Below are 23,039 nucleotides of genomic sequence, written 5' to 3' on the forward strand. Positions count from 1 at the left end.
TTGGCTTAATTTCTGCAATACAGAGCATTTAAAAAATTGAGTGTTTTTGTTTTTTTTTTATCTCATGAGAAAAGTGATAGCAGATGGGAATAATTATGGTGTAGGTTGCGGGTCTAGAGAAGGTAGAAGCTGCACGTGCTCACACACCAGCTCTTTCCTTGTCATGGAGCCAGATAGGTGAGCAGCAACTGGGTGAGCACAACCGTGGAGAAAAGAGGAAAGAACTGGGAGGTTCAGAGACTAGAAGGCACTGACTGAAACAGGTGGGCTTTGCAAGGATGGGGTCAAGAGTCGCCATAAAATGGAGTCAGGTTAAAAGGGAAAGGAAGACTGAAACATGAAACTAATGGTGATGGTAATCATAACTGTAAAACTAACACTTTAGGGAGTTTAGTTATGTGATAAGCACTTTATATTATCTCACTTAATCTCATAGCAAGTTTTATACACACACACGCTCAAGGCCTGGGGGTGATTGAAAGAAACTTCCACACTCTGGGGCTCAAAGGACTCACTTGAAAACTGAACCGAAGTGGGGCACAGCTAGAAGATTCAAAATGAGAAAAGCCTGTGGATCACACCCTTAGTTCCTCCCAAGGCTCTCCCTATATGCACTAAGGTCGGAGCAAAAATACAAGAAAAGAACTACTGACTGGGACCTCTCTTTCTGTACCTTTCACAGAGCCACTTTTAGTATAGAAAGAGACTTTCAATGCCTGAAATTGGCTACCTAGAAAAGTCCATCTCGTACAATGTCACCTACATATCAGGGACACTAACAAAGAGTTCAAGAGTTGGCAGGGACTTTGGGGGAGGCTTTAAATCCTGAGATAAAAGCCATCGCCTCCTTCATTTTCCACAAGTAGTCTATGGACTGTCTTTCTCCAATATTGGAGAGCATCTTAATGGTCCCGAAGAACAACTATTAATACTTCTAAAGTGGTATCATTGTTTTTGTTGCTGATAGTATTGCTGAAGAAAGGAGGTCTCAAGTCTAGAGCAGTGTTTTCCAAACTGTGGAGGGCAGTGCATTGGTGGGTTGTTTAGCAGGCAACTACAATTTAATACAATAGAGAGATTAATCACAGTACACTGCAAAGGGTTACTCCGTGAATCTTGGGTTTTAGATAAGTGTGTGTAGCTCCTTGGTCACTCAGGAGAGAATGCCCTACAAGTGTCCTAGGGATAGGAGGGACCTGCACGCCGGGCTCAGAGACTAAAAAAGGGAGGTTCCCGCAGCCGCTGCGACGGTGGCAGAGCCCGGGAGCGCGTGTGCAGCGCGGGCCTGCGGCGCCGGGTCAGAGGCCGGCGATTGCGCGCTGGGTCCGCAGCGCGCCTCCGCCGCGACTCCCCGCGCGCTCAGCTTGGCGGCAGCCCAGTTGCTAGGCAACCGCGTCCGGCTTCCAGGCTGTTTCAGCGCCAGCCCTCTTCTACCGCCCCATAAAAACTAGTTTGGGGGAGCTTTACCTTCTGAGGACGCCACCGAGGAGAGACGCATTGAGGCATTCGGGGGGCGAAAGACGTCTTTGAACTTCCCCCACCGTTACTTTGTACTTTGAAGTTGAACTGAGCAGAGACAAACGGCCGGGGACTGAGCAAAACACCTCGCCGGTGTTGACGGACATGCCTCCCAGGAAGCCATCTTTATTCATCATCAGAGAAGTCACAGATTTGGGAGGAACCGGAACTAGAGAGAGAAAAAAATGCCATAAAGGTGACCTGTTTCGATTCTGGTGACCGGCTGACAGAATGTGTCGGTGCCCGAACAGGGACGAGGCCACAGGACCGGCGCTAAGTGGAAAGCTGGAGGAGGAAGTGTTTGTTCCAGTGGTGCTTCGGTGCGTTCAAAGCACTGTGTACAAACAAGTGAAAAAGCCGTCACCTCTCTAGAAATTTACCTCATGTGTGTGTAGACATCTGAGTGTCTCTTCCCACGCCCTGCTCGAGACACAAATCAATAAAACATGCAACCCAGAGTTTGGACGGTGCTCTGAAACCTGGCAAATTATATTCCATCACATGCTGGCTGTGTGACCTTAGACATCTCACTGAACCTCTCTGAATCTTGGTTTCCTCATCTGTCCCCTGAGGATAAGCACATGTAGTGGTGAAACCTGAAGGTGATTATCACTGTGAATGGTAGAAAATGGTGATGCCAAGGGTCTTTATGGGAGCCCCTCCCTCTTTCCCCGTTGGAGAGGATCATCGCTGGGGCGGATCAGGAGGATAGGCCCATCAGATGCTGTGCCCAAGAACAGCCAAGTAATACCATTACGAGGGAAGGCTGGGACCGAAAGAGCTGCTGGTTCCTCTAAAGTGGATCCCAGTCTTTCCTACGTCATAACAACAGATTCATTTAGAAATGAACCCAAATGCTTCTCTCCAGTGAAAGCAATTCTGCAGTGACATGAATTTTGTTTACAAATTAACATAAAGCAAAGCACCGGCTGGTGATTGTTTGGAGCGGTTATGATTTACAACAGGTGCCCTGATCAATCAACCAATCACTCTAATTCATATGAGCCGCAGTCTTGCCTTGCCCCAGTTGTTTCATTTTGGCAAGTAATTGATAACAAACCACACTCAAGGTATGTTTTATGCAGAAGTTAATAAGAGCTGACAGCTGGTTGCCACTGCTACCCAGGCGCACTCAGTCTCTCCAGCCTGTATTTCTGTTTAATTGTTTCAGTGTCATCTGTATCTCAGAAAGAGGCGGGGCTCAGGAGAACCAGAAGACTGGGAATGAGGAACAGGGAATGGTCAGCCTCCCAGTTCCCTGGTGACTCTCACTCCCTTGGACGTCCACACTGCTATACCCCATTTTCTTTCTGCAGGCTTTAGAAGCTACTGGGCAGGCAGCTTTTCCTCCTGACTTGCCCTGCACCTTAGCTTCTTCCATTGGGTTATGAAGCCTCCAGATATTGAAACAGCATTTGTTGATCACTAGTCCAGGGTATTTATTGAAACACACATCTGGCATGAAAAAGGAGGCTTCCATCCACTCTCTTAGTAAAGACTCTGTCTCACCCTATAATCCTGGTAGTGGAAAGAGATGCTCTTTTGGCCCTCTGGAGGCTAGACCTCTGTAGGTCTAACAAATTGTATAACTTCCCTCGTATAGAACAAACTAACCAACACATTTTTGTAGCAGCTTATTCCCTACCACAGATTTCAGACCTCCACGATTGTTTAGAGACTCCTAAAAGCCAGTGAGTCCCCAAAACTTTCAGATACGATTAATTGTAGTGAGCATTTTACAAAGACATTGTGGAAAGGGGCTTCCTAGGATAGTAGGTATGCGGACTGAAGCATTGCCTTTTGCTACTTCTGAGCAGATATTTTCAGATTTCTGGCTCTGTCCATGGAGTCCAAGATCTGGTTCCATGGCAGATGAGTGATGCTAGGGAACGGAATGGATCTTGAATGTGGACATGGTCTTGGTGGTGGTGAGTTACTCAGAGGCTTCCTTCTTACTCATTGCCCTCATCATATTCTCTCATCAGTGAAGTTGCTTCTCATATGAGAATGAACCAATGAAAAATCAAAGTGTGAGTGTTAATTAAATTTGAGTAAACTATGGAGTTAAATTCACTTAACAGACAGTGTTTGGGGTTGGGAACATCTATAATGTAATTTTTTTAACAGCATCCATATCTGTTTTAGTCTACCTCATTCCTCACAGGGGTTCTGATGTCCATATTTCAGATTCATATTTGAGCACTATAAACAATTTCTGGTCATGGAAACTGACATTAGATAGCATTGGAACACTGTTCTCCAAAATGTAGATGGCCCTTTGTATTTTCAACAAGGTATGAACTATATGAATAAAGTGTATAAAAATTTCATATTTGAACGCCACAACATTTTAATATTTAAATACTAAGAATATTTTAACAGGAAAAAAACCCCACTAAGCTAAAAGCAGTAAATTTCATTCCTAGTTCCCAGATAACTGAATATCTCCTGAGGATTGGAATTTTATCTGCTTCTCAAAGTCCCAGAAGCCAAATTTCTTAAAAAGCCAGGCCTTTAGAGACGCTTTATAACCTGTCCTCTAACTTCACTATTGCTAATTTTCTGATTTTACCAGACAAGAGCTGCTTCCTTCTGGGAATGTATATTGCTCCCTCCTGTGGGCTGTACTTTCCTCTCCGAATATATGTTATCACCTAAATATCACCCACCAGTTGGCTTCTGTCAACACACTGCTGTCTGGGGGTGGGGGGTGGGCTGTTTTTCATTTTTTTTAAACCTAGACAACTATTTGAACAGACACGATTCAGATATTTCCATTTTTAAATTTAAGCATCAATCATATTCTCTATTTTCTCATCCTCAGCTTATAAGCCTCTTTTCCACCTTGACCTCAGCACTGGTCACCTAGACTAGAGCCTAACACCTTTCTTGTCCCGACTTTCCTTTAAGTCCATGGTGGCACTGTTATCATCTACCTTCCCCTCCACTCTCACATCTGTCTAGCTCAGCTGATTAACCCTATATTTTATTCTTAGTCTTTTCCCTTATGCTTTCCCCCAGTTTATCAATAAACCCAGAAAGCAACAGGGCCTGGTTGATTTGTTAGTAATTATGAGCACACTGTTCCTGCTCACGGAACCCAGAGATGACTAAGATAGGTTTAAAGCGACAGCAGGAAATGGTAAGGAAATGGAGCATAGCAAAACTCAGCGTGAAGCTTTCAGTTCTTTACATGTTTACAATTTTCTGTGCATACATTAAAACTGTTTTTCCCCCTCTTCAGTTCTCAGTTGGGTAGCAGAGCTAACTTCTGGATGGAACTTCCTCAATAGTTATACTCCTCCTCCATTTTCCCTTGCATTTTGGGGGGAGAGAAGAAAGAGGTTTAAAAATTGACCAATATTTCATTACAGTGACTGGAGTTTTATTTAAGAAAGAGAAGAAAAGCTGATTGGATAAAATATAATTTGTTAATGGAGTACACAGAGCCAAAGTGTTAACAGACTAGCTCTTAATCTGTATTCTTTAAATTTAAGTATGAAATTGTAGCTTTGAGATCTTTGTGTTTGCCTGGAAACATACCCTCTACGAATCTGATCTGCTGGTGGGAGAAGAGAGGAGAAATAGATTCAAGGGTTAAGTCCTTCAGAAAGGTACATGGACTTAAGTATTTAAACTATACCAGGGATCCTCCAGGAGGTTGAGTATTACTTGAAATAATTTCTTCTCACCAGCAAAGTACCCCTTTCCTTATACTTGCATTGTTTTTCATCTACCTGAGGGTTAAATTATATATGTGTGTGTGTGTGTGTGTGTGTGTGTGTGTGTGTGTGTGTATATCTCAAGTGTATAAATGTAAGTGCTGAAATCCTGGAAAGAAAAATAAAAGGATTCCCACCAAGAAAGCTGGAACATAAAAAAGCTACAAACATTCACTGTTGGCAGCCTTTAGGGGTAAAGTCTAGGAGGCTGGAAACTGAGTTTGGTCCCATTACTTACTTGACATGTGGGACCTTGAGAAAGTCATTTTTCTACTCTCTTTCTGGGTTTCCACCCAGGGGGTTAGTGGGGGTAAAAAATAGCGTGTATAACGTTTCTAGCTTGGAAATTCTATGGACTCTGATTACTCCCTGGGTGGCTGGAATGTACCTCAGACTTCCTACCTGAATACTTAGTGGATCCAAGTCAGCTCTGGAAAGCCAAACCTCTTTCTCTGAGCGGAAACTCATATCCTTTCAGAGGCACTGACAGATTCTCAGCACTTTTTTTTACCTTTTGAGTCAGAAGGAAGAACCCTAAAAGAATCCACTGTAATTGAAATTGGCAATTTTCTTATTCTACCCCCACCCCAGAGAAAGTCCACACCAATTAATGTGTGTGTGCGTGGGGAAGGGGCCAGAACTAACAGGGAAAAAACTGGGAGACAGCGGAGGTTGAGCTGAGTCTAACCAAACAGGATATCCCTAAGACCAGTGAAAATGCCCCACAGTCACAGCATTTGAACTTGGACTCCAGCCACGAGAGCCTTTCCAAGAAATCCCAGGGTTTTTTTGTGTGTTTTTTTCTGCCCACGGTGTAAAACCAATTGCATATTGGCCTCTGATTGCACCAAAAACTTTTTCATAAAGTCTAGGTGAGCCCTTTTTTAAAAAGTTAGACTGTAGGATGTTGGCAGTGATCATGGTATTAGTTGGGCACCATCCTGCCTGCCCCCTCCCCTAGACGGCCCAGATTCCTAATCTTAACGGAACTGAGAATTAAGAATGATTTTTTAATGTCTCGTTGGATTTTTAGACTGCTAATGTACCGAATCCTTCTCATTATTACTTTATTGATTGCTCATTGACCAGCCCCCTTCAAATTGTATTAACCACCCTCTGCCGGTTTAGATTAGGAGAGTTTAAAAAGCACCTTTCATTACTCCCCCCAGTCCTGCCATGGAGTTGAGACTCTGAGATTTGGCAGCTTAATGGGATCTCTAATGGGGCAGCTAAGAGGAGAGGGGCCACGGTCCCTGCCGATTGCATTAATAGCTCAAAGGGGGCCAATACAGAAAATTAGCCGTAAACGAGCTCTGGAGATCCTCAAATGAAAGAGCCATTTATCACGCTGGCTACCTTCACTCCACTCGTTTGCTCTCTCTACTGGGAACAACTCATTTCCTCTTAACTAAATTACTTCAGAAATGTCAGCTAAGCCCAGATAGCAAACATAACAAGAGACCTGGCCTATAATCCACGGTGTGATATCCACACAGGTGAAAAATTGGGCTGGGTAAATTTTAGAAGTGGGTGCTTCCATAATGAAGGAGAGGGAGGGAGGGAGGGAGAGAGGAAGAGGGAGGGAGAGGGAGATCCTTTATCCCTAAATTTCTAAATTTTCTGGCTTCATAAGCACAGAGACACCAAATCCTGGACCAGTTGGGGAACTTTTATTAACATGTTAATTTTAAAAATCTCTTTAAAAGCCCATTGGAAAATAAATTACTGAGTCCCCTGCTAGTTGTTAAAATATAGAACATTTTGTTGAGAAAACTTTCTTACCTTCTCTTTTATGATATTAAACTTTTGGAAACATCCCTCATAAAGGTGGAGGGAGGAGCAAAGTTGGAAGACCAGAGAGCAGAGAAGGAGCTAATGAACCGACAGTATTATTTTTAGTGGTTCGTGATGCTTTAGAAAAATAAATTAATCACTTATTCTTATTTAGCCTATGGCTCTCTAAAGATAAAAATAAGATATTAGGGTCTTTCCTTCATGTAACAAAACAAATCCCCAAAATATTAAATAATAGAGTTGACCTAACATTTCCTATTCATGCCATACCCCCCCCCAAATCAATAAAATGACAGGAATGCCACTTATATATGTAAGTTGCACATTAAAAAAAAAGTCTGGGGGGCATACAAAGGAGCACACGTTTCAAAACAAAACCAATCACTTTAGGCAATATTCTCCTTTCCTTATTCCTGAGCATATACACCCTTCTACATAAATGTCCACATTCTGCTGACAAACACACACAAGCCCTGAAAGGCAAGCATCACACATCCAGAACTATTTTCAGCTCCCTTTGGTTAGGCAGGCTAAGTTCTGACTATTTTTTATGGGCCTGGCTATTAATAACATTTCTGATTGGTCATCGGTTGGGCATGCCCACTGCCAGTCCAAATGCTATTTCTAGGATACGGACCCTTAAGCTAAGGAGTTTCAGCTTCTCATGAAAACGGAGGGGGAACTAAAACAAAAGAAGAAACAGGAACAGCCAATGCAGGGTTGCTCGTGTCCCAGCCTTACCCCTCCATTCCCTCATCAACCAGCAATTAACCAGAAGAGGAGACCCAAGAGGTTAAGGCGAAAGTGAGCTATCAGCACAGCTGCGAATCTCCGCGCGGAGACACCCAAGCAAACCCAAAGCTGGCACTAAAAACCGAGCCGATACTACCTAAAGAAGAGATGGAGAGATGTTTGAAGCACCACTCAAATACTTTTGCCCCAAACCTTACTATTCTTCAGATGTTACATTCCAAAGACAAATGGCATCTCTTTTAAGTACAGCTTCTTCCGCCCACCTCCCACCTCTCTGAGCTACTTTCTCGGCCTTTGTAAAAGAAGAAAATTTAGAATGTCTCTCCCTTTCTGGAACCCTTACTTCACAACCCTCCTACTACACCAGCTGGACTCTAGATTATTTTCCAAAATACCTTTTCTTTTCATTGTTTTTGTGGAAGCCATGTGGTTCCAATGAGGCATACATGGCTGAAGCTAGGGACCACTGACACCAAACACAGGGACCGCTCTTCTCCAGCACGGATAAGAAAGGGTTACTGTAGTTAAAACTGTATCTCCAAACACCAGTTCTTGCGATAATTAAAGATTGTTCTGTTTACAAATTCAAGCTCCTAAATTTGTGGCATGTGAGTGACATTCGGGCTTTTCGACAGCCACACTAATCGCCAGGCATTCTCTCAGTGACTGTCAGAGAAGACCGGGTGGGGGGGCGGAAATTAAGCAGCTGCAATACGCCCGAAATGAGTTATTGTAATTACATTTAATTAGTTTAATTAGTTAATTATTTTGCTTACAGCTGTACAAGAGACTGCAAACATTTGTTAATATCACATGCCCTTTAACAGTATGGGGTGATTCCACAGTCACACTAAATCATGAACGCGTATGTAGGAAGATTTGGAAATGGGCATAGGCTGTCTCAGCTTCTCAGGATATGCGCATTTAGCAACCCATTTGGCACAATTAAAAAAAATAAGAAACAACTCGTGACACACAGAGTACCGGGAGCAACATTACCACCAAAAAATCAAACACAAAAACAAGGGGAAAAGGAACTATCTCAATGACATAAGGTTTAGTTCAGCAAACTCCAGTTATTAATGAAATAATTACCGTACGTTTTGAAAGCAGTGCTTCCCAGCTAGCTCCATACATGATGGTAGCTCAGTTCTGTAAGACAGTGTCTAGAATCGCTACCAAATGTGCCATCAGAAGAAAACAGCAATAGTCTCTGTCCCTCTGTCTCTCTCACCCGGGTTTTCTACCTGTGCTTTCCCTCCTCCCTCCCCACTTCCTTCTTCCCGACATGCCCTTTCACCCAGACAGCCGCTGTTCTGTAATTGTGAACAAACATTTGTATCTTATAAAATAATGAAGTCCCCCCAAAGGGAAAACTCATCATGAAGACATGAATGCACAGGAGAACTTCGTTTACTTTTGGGGGGAATAATCCGTACCTTTTTTTATGACAGACTGGTCCAATAGATTCATGCCGCTGTTATTGGCATCTTCAACTGACTGTGAATATAAAAACATCACTATTCAAATTGACTGGATATTAAAGAATCACACACATAAATCATGTCATTCCAAACTGGAGTTTCTGTTATTTCCATTTATATTAATTCACAAAGGGAGGTTTTATTATTATCATTATTATCTCCAAATCGACACAGAGATGAAATTCACCCAAATTATACATTCTTCCAATGGAAGAAGAGGAAAAAGGAAACTGTGAGAGACTTCTGGGATGTAATATTGGTTGAGTTATTATATTAAACAGATATTACATAGACATATAAAGTTTTATATTATTTGCTCTTATGAATTATGAAAATTTGGCAACGGCTGAAAATATTTCACCAATATTAGTAAGGGCAATTTCACTTTTCTATTCTATCCCAGTGGATCTTAATTCCAGAGTCATTTTACCAATACATAGTAGTTTACATTATGGGATTTTAATTAAAGTCTGAGCAGCTTGGAGTGGAATGCAGACAGCAGCACATAGGAACACGTCTGCAAGGCGCCAGGACCACACACCCACTGAAGTCCATACACATCCCTGGGCGCTGTGAACTTGTGCTGCACGACAGCCCCTCGGAGGAACCTGCAGGATCTGCTCGCCCTCCCAACCCCGCCGCGGCTGCTTCCCAGCAAGAAGCACACCTGTTTGGAAGGCAGGCTAGAGTCACAGACACATACACAGGTCCCGATGCTGCCAGTCAGCACCTAGGTAATGGCAAAGAGCATTCCTCTTCTATCCCAGTTTCATCCCTCCCGAGGAAAGTTTCCACCCTGGGTGTTGGCAGCACTTCTGAAGGGAAATAGCTGTTGGAATGAGTCTCTTACTGTCTGGCTGTGCATACCGCCCCCCCAAAGCCGTGGATTCCCTTCCCTACCCCCCCAATGAAAAGAAATGATAGTTCTTTCTGAAATATACAGCTGCTTTCCTTGATCCACAGAAATTTAAAGTTGGACCAATCTGTCGCCCACTCTACAAAGAAGTGACAAGCAAAGGGCTTGATAAGGAGGTAATGTTTTCGCAGCACCTCCCACCTAGTGGTGCTCTGCCCCCAGGCGGGGTGTGTGCTCCCCAAAAGGGAGAGACTGTCTCCCCCAAACAAGCAGCATATTAGAGACCAGATGATCTAATCACAGAGGGTGCATGCTCATTTGTTTCTTTTGGTTTTTAATGGTCATCCTTCTTTCCTCAGAAAGGCGAAGAAAATTGTCAGTAAGGCGCATTTTCCATGTTGCGACATGCCACGTAAATCTTAAGAAATAGTGAAAAGCCTTTTAAAAAATAACTTCATGTAACTTGTTTGAAACACCCCAGGAGACCTCACGACGCCACACGCTATGCTCACGTGCCTGCACTGGCAACATGTCCACGCAGGACAGAAACCCTCGCCTGCGTCTGTGGGAGGGCAGACTCGCGACCTCCTCGGCCTGGACCACTGCGCCCCCACACCTCGCCCTCACGTCCATACGTAAATATGTATATACGCCTCATCAGCGACGTGGGGTAGTTGTGGTAGTTAATGAGAAGGCTCTTGTCTGATTTTCTATCTAATTACGGCCGCCTGCTGGGTTTTTGTACAGGATATTCACGCAGCACGCTGGCGCTTAATCGTCACGGGGAGGATCGTAAAGATTTAATTAGGACTGCATGCGGAAGCGCAGAAAAACAACTCAGACTCGTAATTACTAGACTTCTTTAGTTAAAAGTGATACCAGGGGTTGCTTTAAGACACTAGGGTGTGTTTGAGAGTGTGTGTGTGTATGTGTGTGTGTGTGCGTGTGTGTGTTGCGCGCGCTCTGGTGTCCGTGCGCGTGCGCACGCGCGCGTTGGGAGGTTTGACTTAACATCCTTATGTTGTTTATACTCATGGGTGGTAGAGGTGATGAGAGGTTAGAGAGCAAAGATCGGAAGAAGAAAAGAGGTGCTCTTGGTATCTAAACAAACTCCAAACTAGGTGTCATCTCAGTCCCTCTTTCTTTCTCATGCTGTTTGTCTGAGTTTTTAACACTCTCCTTCCCCACCCCCACCCTCCCCCCACACACACAAGGGATGAAATGTAGCATACCCAGAACCCAAACAGCGATTTGCTAGTTTAATAGCCCCTGTGAGTAAATTGAAATAGAAATTGACAGGGTTTTATAGTTTCACTTAAAAAATATTAGTAGCAGTTGGTTAATTAGCTCTCCTCTCATGGTTGGGGCGGTAGCCATGTGTTTGTGTGTCTGGGTCATACAATAGCCCCCCCCCCCACAGGTGAGTACACAAGGCTGTGAGGCCCACCGCCAAGCAGCACCTTTGGGATCAGTGTGATGGGTGGCTGGGGTGGGGATGGAGGGGATCTGGAACTCACACTAGGCCCTTGAGATCGAACAAGTGACTGAGGTCTAGGCTCAGGCACTCTCTGATCGATTCTAAAAAAACCCCACGCAGCCAACCCATTCGGTAGCTGCAGGGAGCAATGAAATCCCCACTGGTTAGTGTAACTATGGCCCCAGAGCTCCAGATCCTGAAGTCCGCAGTGGGACCTCTGGATTCGGGGGTCTGGTCCTACATACATCTTCTCTCCCCTGTCTCCCTTGGTCAGTTGCCCGGTGTCAAGTCAGGCAAGATCCTCCCTGTCTGGGAAAGGTGAGAGCTTGTCTACCCCGTGACCCTTTGCATTGGAGGCCTCCCCACTTCACCAGATGACCAGCTGAGAGCCTTCTAGGGAATGCACGAGGCAGAATGTGGTGGGGAAGAGAACGGTAAAGCCTGGGCCTGCAGCTACTCTCCTTTCTGCTCTCTCCACCTCTGAGGCAGGGTTTCAGGGCCGGCAACAACTCAGCCCGGCCTGATGCACCTCTTCCGCAGGGGTGCTCTCCCAAGTGCACAGGCCTGGCCCTGCTCTTCTCTCACCCTTTGCATTTGGCCAAGCACTCAAAACTCCTCACAACTACGTATTTAAAGATCCAAAATCAAATAAACCCATTTCCTTTTTGGAGGGAATTCCTATGCTGGGGCACCTGAGCCCCCGCCCCCACCCCTGGGCCAGAGAGTGGGGGTGACAGCCAGTGTTAGCGCTCACCGCCAACAGCAATGGTGCTGGGCTGATCCACTTTCATTATCTAGCACTTTGAACCTTGCTCAGGGAGGTTAATTTAAAAACTCCCCCCAGACACACATTACTCCAATGCATTGAAAAATCCACAACTATTAAATATTTCCTTTCTCATGTGATATTCTGAAAGGAGCAATATTTTTAGACAGGGACAGCCAAGATCGGTTAAATCAACAAAACTATCATTCTTATTACTGTAAGTAAATTCAGCCACAAATTGGGTGATACCACCATTTTTGGAAATAATAAATAACCGGATTTCTTTGAAAACAATAAACCACGACAGACTATGCGTAGACGGCATTCAATCCTACCACCACATCTTACTGTTCAAAACACATCTTGCCATCAAAGTAGAGAAGGACTTGTGCATCCTCTTCCCTTTCCCATTCTTGTTTTCCTTTGCTTCAGATGTATGTCTAAAATGATGCATAATGTATACAACTATGCCAATGAGACCAAAGTGTCAATTAAATACTTTTCAACCATATTTATCTTTCCTGGAGACCATTTAAACTAAGGAGCAAAAGGAGACCTGCTCAGAATCACCCAGACAGGTTTTAGAAATCATTTCTTTGATGTTTCTTTGTTTAGTTTAATCAAGTATTCTCAACCAAATCAGGCTCCATTGTGTAGGTTGCAGATGGGATGGTGTGTGGGTAGGGGGAGCGTTTTGAGCCTTTTGTTTTAAGAAATAAACACGTGACATTTTTCAAGTGGGACAGCGGCACTGGGGAGAGGACGGTATTAATGGAGGGAGGGCACCGAAGAGGGATGTGGAGAATATTGCTGCACAGTTGTTTAATGAACCAAAAGGTGAAAAAAATCTCTAAAATGGTAGTTGTCCCCATAGACACCCAAACAGAATTATGCCTTTGTGGGTCTCTCCCCATAAATATTCCATTTATCAGGTGATGACTTTGGAACTCAGTTATCTTGGAAAGGTGTTCTGCAGCTTATGGGGCATTTGGAGAGATACATGACTGGGACAAATGTAGCACATGTGTTTACTCCAATGTGCACTGTCATGCTTAACAAAGTCTTTGCAGATCCAGGAGGAACCTCTGGAGCCTGCGGAGGACCCTGTGCCTCGGTGCAGCAGCCCCAGCCCTTAGGCAGAGGGTCCTCACTGGCCGAGTCATCTGGCCAGGCCCACTCTGGGAGGTGTTGGTGGGGAGGGGTGCGGTGCACTGGGGAGGGTACCCAGCTTGCTCGCACAAAGTGCAGGAGAATAGGAAGGAACCAGTAGCTAAGACAAGGCAAAAACATCTCCCCTTAATTCTGATGATTCTAAATTATCAAAGGACACACATATATTTTCTCCTTCATCATTTCATTTCTAATGGCTCTACCTTTCATAACTGGACCCGTAGAGCCACACACGTTTGCACACACATAAACAGTTGTGTATGCGTGTCTGGAGGGTCCTGTTCTAAGGATGCAAACTACCCTCCTGCAGAGAGGACAGAGCTGTCCCACCCCTGCCTCCTCTCCCTCCCCGGGCATTCACTATTTATTTACTGTCTTTTCGTTTGTGTGTTTGTTTGTTTTTGTTTGTTTGGTGGTGGTGGTGGTTACCTGTACATCTTCCATTCCTGGGTGCCCGAGGCCGTGCAGCGAAAGGCTGTCGCCCATGCCCGCGTCCAGGCCGTGGTGTGCCGAGTGCAGCAGCACGTCCGGCCGGCGGACCGAGTGGTAGTCCCTTCGGGGGTCGAGGCCAGAGAGCTGGGGCAAGGCGGCCCGAGGCTGGGGCAGGAGAGAGCCGGCTTCGGAACCCACTTCTTGCCTCTGCCGTTGTCCCCAGGGATGCTGCTGGGGCTGGTGCAGTGGGTTCAGGGAGTAGGGGTCGTTGACGTGGGAGTAGGGGTCCTGGCTCTGGTGGTAAGGGAGCGGCTGGTAGGGGGGCGGGAAGTAGGGCGGCTGGAAGTCTGACGACGGCGTGTGGGACAGCGGCGGGGCGCTCGAGTAAGGTCCTTGGGACACCGAGCCCAGCTGGGAGAGCCGCGAGCTGTGGCTCGGGACGCCATCGTGCCGGTCCTGGGAGCGGAGAGAAGGGGGGGGGAGAGAAGGAGAGAGAGAGAGGGAGGGAGAGAGAGAGAGAGAGAGAGAGGGGAAAAAAAAACACAAGCGACAAATGGAGAAGCCTGGCTCCCGTACGTTCTTCCCGGGAAAGGGGAAGCGAGAATCTGAAACTTAGGCTGCCAAGTTGACTCAGAGGGCAAATGATTTTTAGCAATTCCAAACGCAAGGCTTTGGGGAGGGAAATGGGGAGAATCACCCACATAACCGACATCTGAGCCTTCAGTTAAGAGTGCAAAGCCAGCGAAAAGGGCGAGGGGGAAGTAACTGTATGGAGGGGCATTCTAAGTTTCTTCATTAAAAATGTAGTGATCTCACATATAGTGCTTGCTCTTCTGAGGGTTTTAAACAATTTTTTTTGTAACTCTGCCAGCGTTCCAAAGTGTAACACAGAAAACTTCACACTGTCTGCCGTGCTGCTCCTCCAGTTCAACGTCCACTTCTGCCTGCACCAGAACCCCCGTGGGCTGCCCACGGGCTCCCTGCACAGCCCCGCAATTCCGGGAGCTCCCGGGAATCTGCCTGATCGGGGCTCCCAGTCACCCCTCCCTCCCCAAGAGGAGTTAATTTAAATAGTGTCGGATTGAAATGGATCTCATTTGAAATCATCTCCTAAACCCACGTTAAGTCAAATTGTGGTTTTAAGGAGTTATTTCTAAGGTTGCTTTTCTACATCTAATGCGATTAACTCTCCAGGGTATGTTAATGAAGGACCCAAGCTTGAAAGGGGGTGAAAAAGCCCAGACAAGTTATCGCTGGTCCTGCCTGGAGCGGTAAACTGAGTGAAAACACGAGGGGGCTCTGAGTGTGTGTGTGTGTGTGTGTGTGTGTGTGTGTGTGTGTGTGAGAGGGGTGTTTAAGTTTCTCCCTCGTCTCTGTGGAAATGACAAGGCAAAGTCTTCATGGTTCTTTTTGGAGAAATAGACACCTGAATTTCCAAACTGCAATGGCAAATAGAAAGTTTTCTGTTTGGCCTCCCCTCTCCCCAGCTGACTCGAGGAGCTCAGACGGAGAACACACAATGCAGAGAAAAGCAGCTGCAGCCTCGTCCAATTACGGTGCTAAATTACCAAGCCAAAGGCGTTCAGAGGAAGACAGGGACGGAGAGAGTGAGGCACGCACACGGAGACAGAGAGACAGAGAGAGACAGTGAGAGGAGGGAGCATGCAATTCTGGTACAACGTGAATCCAAACTCACCATGGATGAATAGGTGTGGACTAACATCTGGAAAAAAAAGCCTGGTTACTGCTCAAAATCAAACAATGATTAAAAAAAAATCAAGGAGTCCAGCAGAGAAACGAGCTGGACACAGAAGCAGAGCTTGAGGTGTTTCCAGGACAAGCCATTAAAAAAAAAAAAAATCCCCCCCACCCCTCCAACAAGATTGGCACTGCCTATCACACAGACGGAGCTGTTCATCGGCCCCTTACTGTCTTTTTGGCCTTTTTTTCTTCTGCCGCTCTCAGGGGCTCCAGAAGCAGTCCTCTTCCACCCGAAGCTGGGCTCAGACTGCTCGGGCGCCCCTTCCTCCCTCCGCTTGCCTACACCGCCTCATAATAATTGATATTCATGACTATTAATATTACACGAGTACTTTAAAGGGAGAATGGAGGACAAATGGAGCGTGAAGCAGCAGCGAGCGCAGAGCTCCCCTACTATTGTAAATGACGTTCATTCAGTGGAGAATTACTAGATGTAATCAGACGAGGGGGCTGGCAAAGGCAGGCTGGGGAAAAAGTTTAGCAGGAAAGAGGCAGAACTTCAATGAACTGAGCTGGGGACTCGCGCGAAGCAGCCTCTGCTTCCTTGGACAGGGCAGTGAGGGAGAGCATCGCTGGGGGCTTGCATAAAACGTGTTCCCGGAGAGGGACTTCCCTAATGGGAAGAACTGATTGCCCTAGGTGCTTTGTGTGCAGATTAAAAGAGCAAAATAAAAAGGCGTTGCCTCATCCTTTGCAGGGGAGAGAAAAGGAAACCAGAGGCCCCCAACCCGTTGGTGCTTACAGTGGCGTTTGCAGACGTTCGCTGAATATTAGCGAATATGCTTATTTACGAAAGGACAGAGGCGAGGCGGAGGTTTTCCACCCCTTGTGCAGCCTTCCACTCTTTCATGCTCACACAGTCTGCGATTTTTACCTCCATTTAAAATGTATGCAATCAATCTTCAGGCACACTAAACTTATCCTTTCCAGGCAAAGCCAGGGGCAACAGAAAACCTTTTCGGATATTTCAGGAACCCGTTCAACTGGCTCGACTGCCATTTCTGTTAAAGTTCAACCTTCCTCCCGACTTAAATAGGCTCCTTCCACCAGACTGCTGGTTTTCCTATATTTTTGAGCAGAAAATTGAGGCAGCTGGGAATAACTGCACTATTCTCTCTCTCTGCCCTCTCCCTCCCCCTTTATTCACTGCCTCTCTTCCACTCCACCCCTTCCTTTTCCTCTCACCCTCCCTGCTTTCTTCTCTCTTTCCTTTCTCACTCAGGCAGTTTACTTTTCATAATCTACGAGCGAGTTATATTCTGCTTACTTTTCAGGACGCACTGATACCTCTCTATGTGCGCCCCAAGCTTGTTTACACCATGGCATCATCCCCGCTAGTGTCTTGCCCACTTCGGCCGCTCGCATTCTTTTTTAAAAGCTATTTCTAGTGTCTTCAACTTTGCCTTCATCCCGCCTGTTGAAGAAAGAAAAGGAGGCCGAACCGAAACAAACACAAGCCGGTGGCGCGGCTCCGCGTTACTGTCCCCACAGAACCACAAAGAGGAAAGAAAGGGGAACTCCGAGCATCAGTCTCAGAAAGACCCTTCTCTCTCTGTCTCTGTCCGCGTCTCTCCACTCCCGCCTCCTTCCCGAAAACCAGGACTCAGGGCAGAGCTGGGGGCACTGGGCGCCGGTGCCGCCCGCGGGGTGCGGCGGGCGGGCCCCTCCGTCCCGCAGGACCCGGCCCGCGGCGTCGGTCGGAGCTCCCGGCGCTTCTGGGCGGCCTGTTCCCAGCCTCCGCGGGGCAGCTCCCGCCGGGCTTTCGCGAGTTACCCCTTGAGCGACGCGGTCGCGTCTCCCCCCTGGTCGGGGGAGCCTCTGTGCGCCCCATCGCGACCGTTCCGTCCTACCAGGCGCTGCCCTCGCCCGCCGTGCGCTTTCTTTCCCCTTCTCCCTCCTTTTCTCCAACGCTCCTGCTCTGCAGGCTCCGCTGCCCGCTCTCCGGCTCCGACCTTCCCCTTCCCTAACTCCTCTTCCCTTTCTTTTTGATTTTTCCTCCCTCGACGTCTCCTCGGAGTCTGCGCCTACCCCCTTCCCCTTGCACCTAATTTGGGGTCCCCGAGTCCGTGCTGCTCCGGAGCGAGGCTCCGCGGGCCGCCAGCAGCGGTTCCTTCCCACCCCGCCGCGCGCCCCACCGCCCGCCCGGCCTGGGAGCCGCCCCGCCGCGCGGTCGCTCGGCTGCCGAGACCGCAGGCGCTTCGCGGGCTCCGCCGGGTCCCTCCAGCTGCAGGCGCCTCGGGCTGCGGGCAACTTCTCCGGCCGGAGGGAGAGTTTCGTCTAGAGAACCGTGTGCACGGAACGCGGGCAGCACATTTCGTTAAAAATGCCCAGACACGGGGTGGTTTGGACGCTCTGCCCTCAGAGAAGCAAAACCCAAGAAAAGGGAAAAATTGTGGCAGCTCCTTGGCTTGTGCTGTACAGACACCCCTTCATCTACCCCCTCTTTTTAATTTTCTGTCCTCTACTTGGATCCGTTCCTCGCCGATTTAAGGAATTTTACTGAAAATAAAAATTAAAAGCCCGAGTCTGTTACCAATGAGGCTTGAAAACTTAATTCTGCCCCACGCTCAGCCCGAGGAGGGCCCCTGTCTGCCTTCAGCAGCCTCTCCTTTCTCTGCCCACCTTCCTCACCGGAGTCTATGGGGGGGGGGGTGCGAGGAAGAGAGAAGGAAAAATAAAAGAAAGAAAAGAGAAATCTTCTAAGTCAGAGTAGTCAGACTGCAACCTCAAAGTGCTTTTTCAGGATAGTAAAGTCTCCTCAAAGCAGCTTTTCTAAAAGTTAGAGAAAGCTGAAAAAAAAAAACCGACCGGAAATCTGCGAGTAAATAGCTTAAAAATATCTATCAGTTGGGGTGTCAAGAAGCTCAAATTCTCTATCTGCAAAACTCTAAGATGCATCTGGGGTGTGGGCTCACCTCATAGATATCTTCGTACTTGACATTCTCCACGAGCTTCCAGAGCATGATGGCAGCCTGGTCTCTAGGAGGTGAGTGCATTCATGTGAGGAGCAGATGTCTGGCTTCTCAGGACTCTGCCGTCTGTAATGATCCATCTATAATTGGAAATGGGGGATACACACCAAATCCGACGCTCCTCTCCCATCGCAACTTATATCTGTTGTCTCAAACAATAGGCTGCAGAAGTAAGCCTCAGCAGAGGGAAAAACATTGTTACACACGCAGGAGTTAGATGCAACCCACAGACATAGATATATATTATAAAAATCATAAACACGTATTTACACCCAGAGACCCACATTTAGTTATGTAAGCACCCCTGGGTCACACAGTCTACAGACGCTAAACATGCATTTAAAGAGAGATGGTTGTTCCGTGGGATTGATACAAATATACACATTAAAAAACCTCTATATTGAAAATGATGAATCATTGTAGCCATTAACTAAAGTCTTTAAAATTCACAGTGAGAAACCAGGGGGCTAACAGTCTCCCATTTTCTATCTAGGTCTTAAAGGGGAGACCATTACTGAGATTTTAAAGCAGAAACTCCTATTCTTGTGTGTTCAGAAGGAGGGTATTTTGAAAGCCGGATTTGGGGGTTTTAAGGGTGATCTCTCTGTGTTGATGGTTACACAACTTTTTTTTCTCAACTGCACCTCTGACAGTATAGAACAAAAAGCCAGCTCATTTCTAATATTGCTGGTCATTTGTCCAACATATGGGGTAACTTAAATACTATACGATCACCCCATTCTGCACTGTTTGTCATTTTAGGGGTTGTTGGTATGTATTTTCAACAGATTCCACGTGCTGTTTTTTTCTTGGCTGGAGTCTCCATTTTATGAAGACTTTTTCTCCTTTTTTCAGATGTTGGGAGCAACATGCACAGGTCGGCACAATGAGTGAGTCTGGAGCCTTCTTTGCAGAGACAGCACATTTCATATTTACATCTGTTGTCTATAACCAACTTTTAAGTGGTTTTAATTATGGAGCGTTGAGAAATGGTCACCTAAACCTTTGGAAGGTTTGAGCAGAATGTTCTTTAAAAGTATAGTGAAAATATTTAGGGTTTCATTGGTTTGTTTTGAGTGTATTTTTTCATAGTGCGATTTGTGTGTATGTGTGTGTATATATACACACACACAAATATATATATATATATATGCACACAAATATATATGTATGCACACACACACACAACATAAACACAGACAAGAACAAAGTTAACCAAACCTTAAAAATGGGCTCCCTTTAAGGCACAGCATTTCTGGATTTCATCACTTAGTAAATATTCACTTCATTCCCCTTTTTCCCACCCCCTCTTTCTTTTTTTTTCTATTCTCTTTCAGGGTGCTGAAGGATCTCCACAGCCATAAGGGAAGTCCAGTGGAAGATCTCTGCCTCTGGGGCAGAAAATAAATGACAGGAGGGAATGAGGAGGGATGGGGTAATTTGGGGTGGGAGTTATTAAACCTGATAAGAGTGAATCTGCAAAGGACGATTGTCTGTAAGTCTCAGGACGGCAGAGCGCTGCTGTGCACGCAGGGACTGGCGATCTTTGGGAGAGGACTCCGGACAACCCAACCGCGGTGGATACCGGCTTGATAAAAGCTGACCAGAGGCTTCATATGCAGAATAAACAAGTCATCAGATTTTTACCTTAATTTTTAAATGCTAGGTGAAATCAAAGGAACACAAAGAAGGTGCTTCAAAAGGAACTTTAGACATAAATCCTACCTTCATTTCCAGTTTTAATTTGTGTGCTTTGCCTTTCCTGTCCTCCTTTCCTTCCCTTTCTTTCCTTCCTTCCTTCCTTCCTTCCTTCCTTCCTTCCTTCCTTCCTTCCTTCCTTCCTTCCTTCCTTTCTCCTTTCCTCTACTTTAAATATTAATACATTGAATTATATACAAGCTATACAGATGTTTCCACTAGGAGCATGAGCAAAAAATTCTTCTTTGCTCCCAGAGCTGGTCTGGACATGGAAAGGCATTTTTTCCTAATTTTATTGTGTGGCGGAACTTGAAATAAATTTTACCCTTCCTTTCCACACTTTTCAGAACTAAAATAAGTCACAGATCATTACTTTGCAAAATAAAGATTGTAGACTTGGAAATTCAGGTTCTCTAGACACAATTTTATTAATGGGAATAATTGTCTTCTCCCTTTCAATCAATATCTCCATTATCTTTTTTAAATCTAAAGATCATTCTTGACCAAAATAAATTAAGATTTTACCAAATGTTTTGATCAGATATTCTATTTTTCTGGTGTATCATTGGTCTAAAATAGATAAATCTAAAGCTTAAACCAAGAAAACCTAAGAGATAGTAATACTTTATGTATACAACAACTTAAAATATATTGCCATGATTACTTTATAGCTTTATATGTGTATAATTTCAAATTTGCATATAAATTTTATATCATGCCAATAGTGGGTATTTTTTTTAAACAAGAAAGGTCTTGAAATACTTGGTTAAAATTTATAAAAATTCTTCACGAAAACCAAAAACTAACCGATCTGGTTTTATTAAGAATAAAGCATAAATTGAAAAATATATACATACATATAAGGAGACAGCCAAAGAAGTATATAACAATAATTAAAACCGAATCAATTTTTCAACGTGGGCATTATTCAAAAAATCTTCGAAATTGCAAGGGAAATCTTTCCCAGGGAAGACTTCTCAGTCATTGAACGGGCAACAGCGCCCTCTGTCGGAATTTTGTATAAGCAAATCCAGCACGGCGGCCAGATTTCTTCTTCAGGGATTTCTTTCTGTTCTTGAAAACCTGTGCATGCTAAGGGCGTTTAAGTTGAATTCTTCATATTTACTACGTTTAGAAACAACTGCCTCAGCATCTAAAAAATTCAAACACGTTAAAAGAATTGTAAAAATGCAAGTTCAATCTCTACTGGGAAAATTTCCTAACTTGAGCCGAGTTTTCTTGCCCTTAATTTTCTGCATTTCGCTTTAACCTCCGATCGCGTAATGTAAGAAAAGATTCCCGTAAGGACTCACTAAAGCCAAAGGCATAGGCGCAACAAACTCTGGTCCCCAAGGGAAGTTAAGCGACTAAAATACGCATTTCCATCGCCCCGTGGTCTTGCCTGGTGCAGGTGTATCCCGCCCGTCCCCCCTCCCCCACCCGGTCTCGCCCACGCTCGCCCGGGTCGAACCGTGCTAGATAGTCATATTCGTCTTTTCCCTTTTCACTTCTATTTACGTCAGTTTATAGCAGCAGACGGGGCAGTTAATACCACCTTTCTTTTCTCCGCTTCAGATAGAGGGGATATTTGACGATAAATGTAGGAGCTACTGATGGAAAGCGAACGCACTTAGCATGGAGCCCTCTGCTGGCAGCTTCTGGAGTAGGTTAATAACTTAAAAAAAAAAAAGTTACCGAAACATACAATATCATTACATTCAATCAAACTCAACAATTAGCACGGCCGTGTCTTCTTTCTTCTAAAAAAATCTAATTTTGAATTATCTAAATTTTTCAGACTTCCTTCCCGTATTCCCAACCCTGGTATCTGTGATTTAAGGCTTCATAAACTGTATTTTTCTGCAGCTGACTAAGGAGCTGGCTTTTATTTTACACATTGAACAGTTTGCCAGGGTTTCCCTTTTTATCTTCCCCAAATACAAAAATAATAGAATAGCAAAAGACAAGACTTAGAATTATTGCGTCAAGACCCCTGGCCCATCTTGTTCTCAGGGATGGGGCAAGCTGCTTAACAGCATGAACTTCAGTGTACTGACCTTGGAAATGGAAATGATTGTGAGAAGTCATTAACACAACACTTGTGAAGGGATATTTGATACTGTCGCTCTGTACGACAAGTTAATTTCTCAACATTAACTCAAGACACTGTAGCTGGGTAGAAACAAAGTGAAGACTTCATCAGCCAGGGACTTGCTGAGCTCCTGGTTGGCAAGTGGAGGTCAGAATCCTGACTGAAGTCTTTCTCCAATGTCCTCAGAACTTCCCCCTCAGCTGTCTTCCTTTCTTTCCCATTCTGGAATTAAGAAGACAGTATTTGGGACTATTCAATTTTTTCAGAGTTATTGTTGTCTTGACCTTATAAATAAGCAAAGGTAGAGAGAAAGGCAGATTGACTTACTCTGAAGTACCCAGATAGTGCCCCCATCTCTTACCCATCAGGAGCATTATTTTCCACTGAGTTGATTCATTATACATGACAAAGACAAACACCATAGGATCTCACCTATAAAGAAAACCTAATCAACAAAACAAACAAGCAAGCAAAACAGAACCAAAGACATTGAAATAAAGAACAAACTGATAATAACCGGAGGGGAGGGGAGGAGGATAATGGA

General features: G+C 45.3%; 1 protein-coding gene across 7 annotated transcripts in view; it reads right to left on the minus strand.

The window, feature by feature from the left end:
* The window catches only part of TFAP2B (transcription factor AP-2 beta), a 29,099-nt gene extending 10,203 nt beyond the window's left edge, over positions 1-18,896 (minus strand). The window contains exons 1-5 of one of the 7 annotated variants that reach the window (XM_037151252.2): positions 18,649-18,896; positions 15,669-15,695; positions 13,970-14,428; positions 9,227-9,287; positions 1,468-1,687 (exon numbers count right to left, since the gene is read on the minus strand). In XM_037151252.2, coding sequence (XP_037007147.1) covers positions 1,468-1,687; positions 9,227-9,287; positions 13,970-14,428; positions 15,669-15,695; positions 18,649-18,729 — 848 coding nt within the window. In that variant the 5' untranslated portion in view covers positions 18,730-18,896. Of the gene's footprint in view, positions 1-1,467; positions 1,688-9,226; positions 9,288-13,969; positions 14,429-15,668; positions 15,696-15,901; positions 16,265-18,648 lie in introns of those variants that run through there. The other 6 variants (XM_037151255.2, XM_037151253.2, XM_037151258.2 and 3 more) reach the window with 6 other exon arrangements.
* Positions 18,897-23,039: the final 4,143 nt, after the last annotated feature.

This window comes from Artibeus jamaicensis, unplaced genomic scaffold (assembly GCF_021234435.1).
Source record: "Artibeus jamaicensis isolate MK-2021 breed Jamaican fruit bat unplaced genomic scaffold, CSHL_Jam_final contig_484, whole genome shotgun sequence".
NCBI lineage: Eukaryota > Metazoa > Chordata > Mammalia > Chiroptera > Phyllostomidae > Artibeus > Artibeus jamaicensis.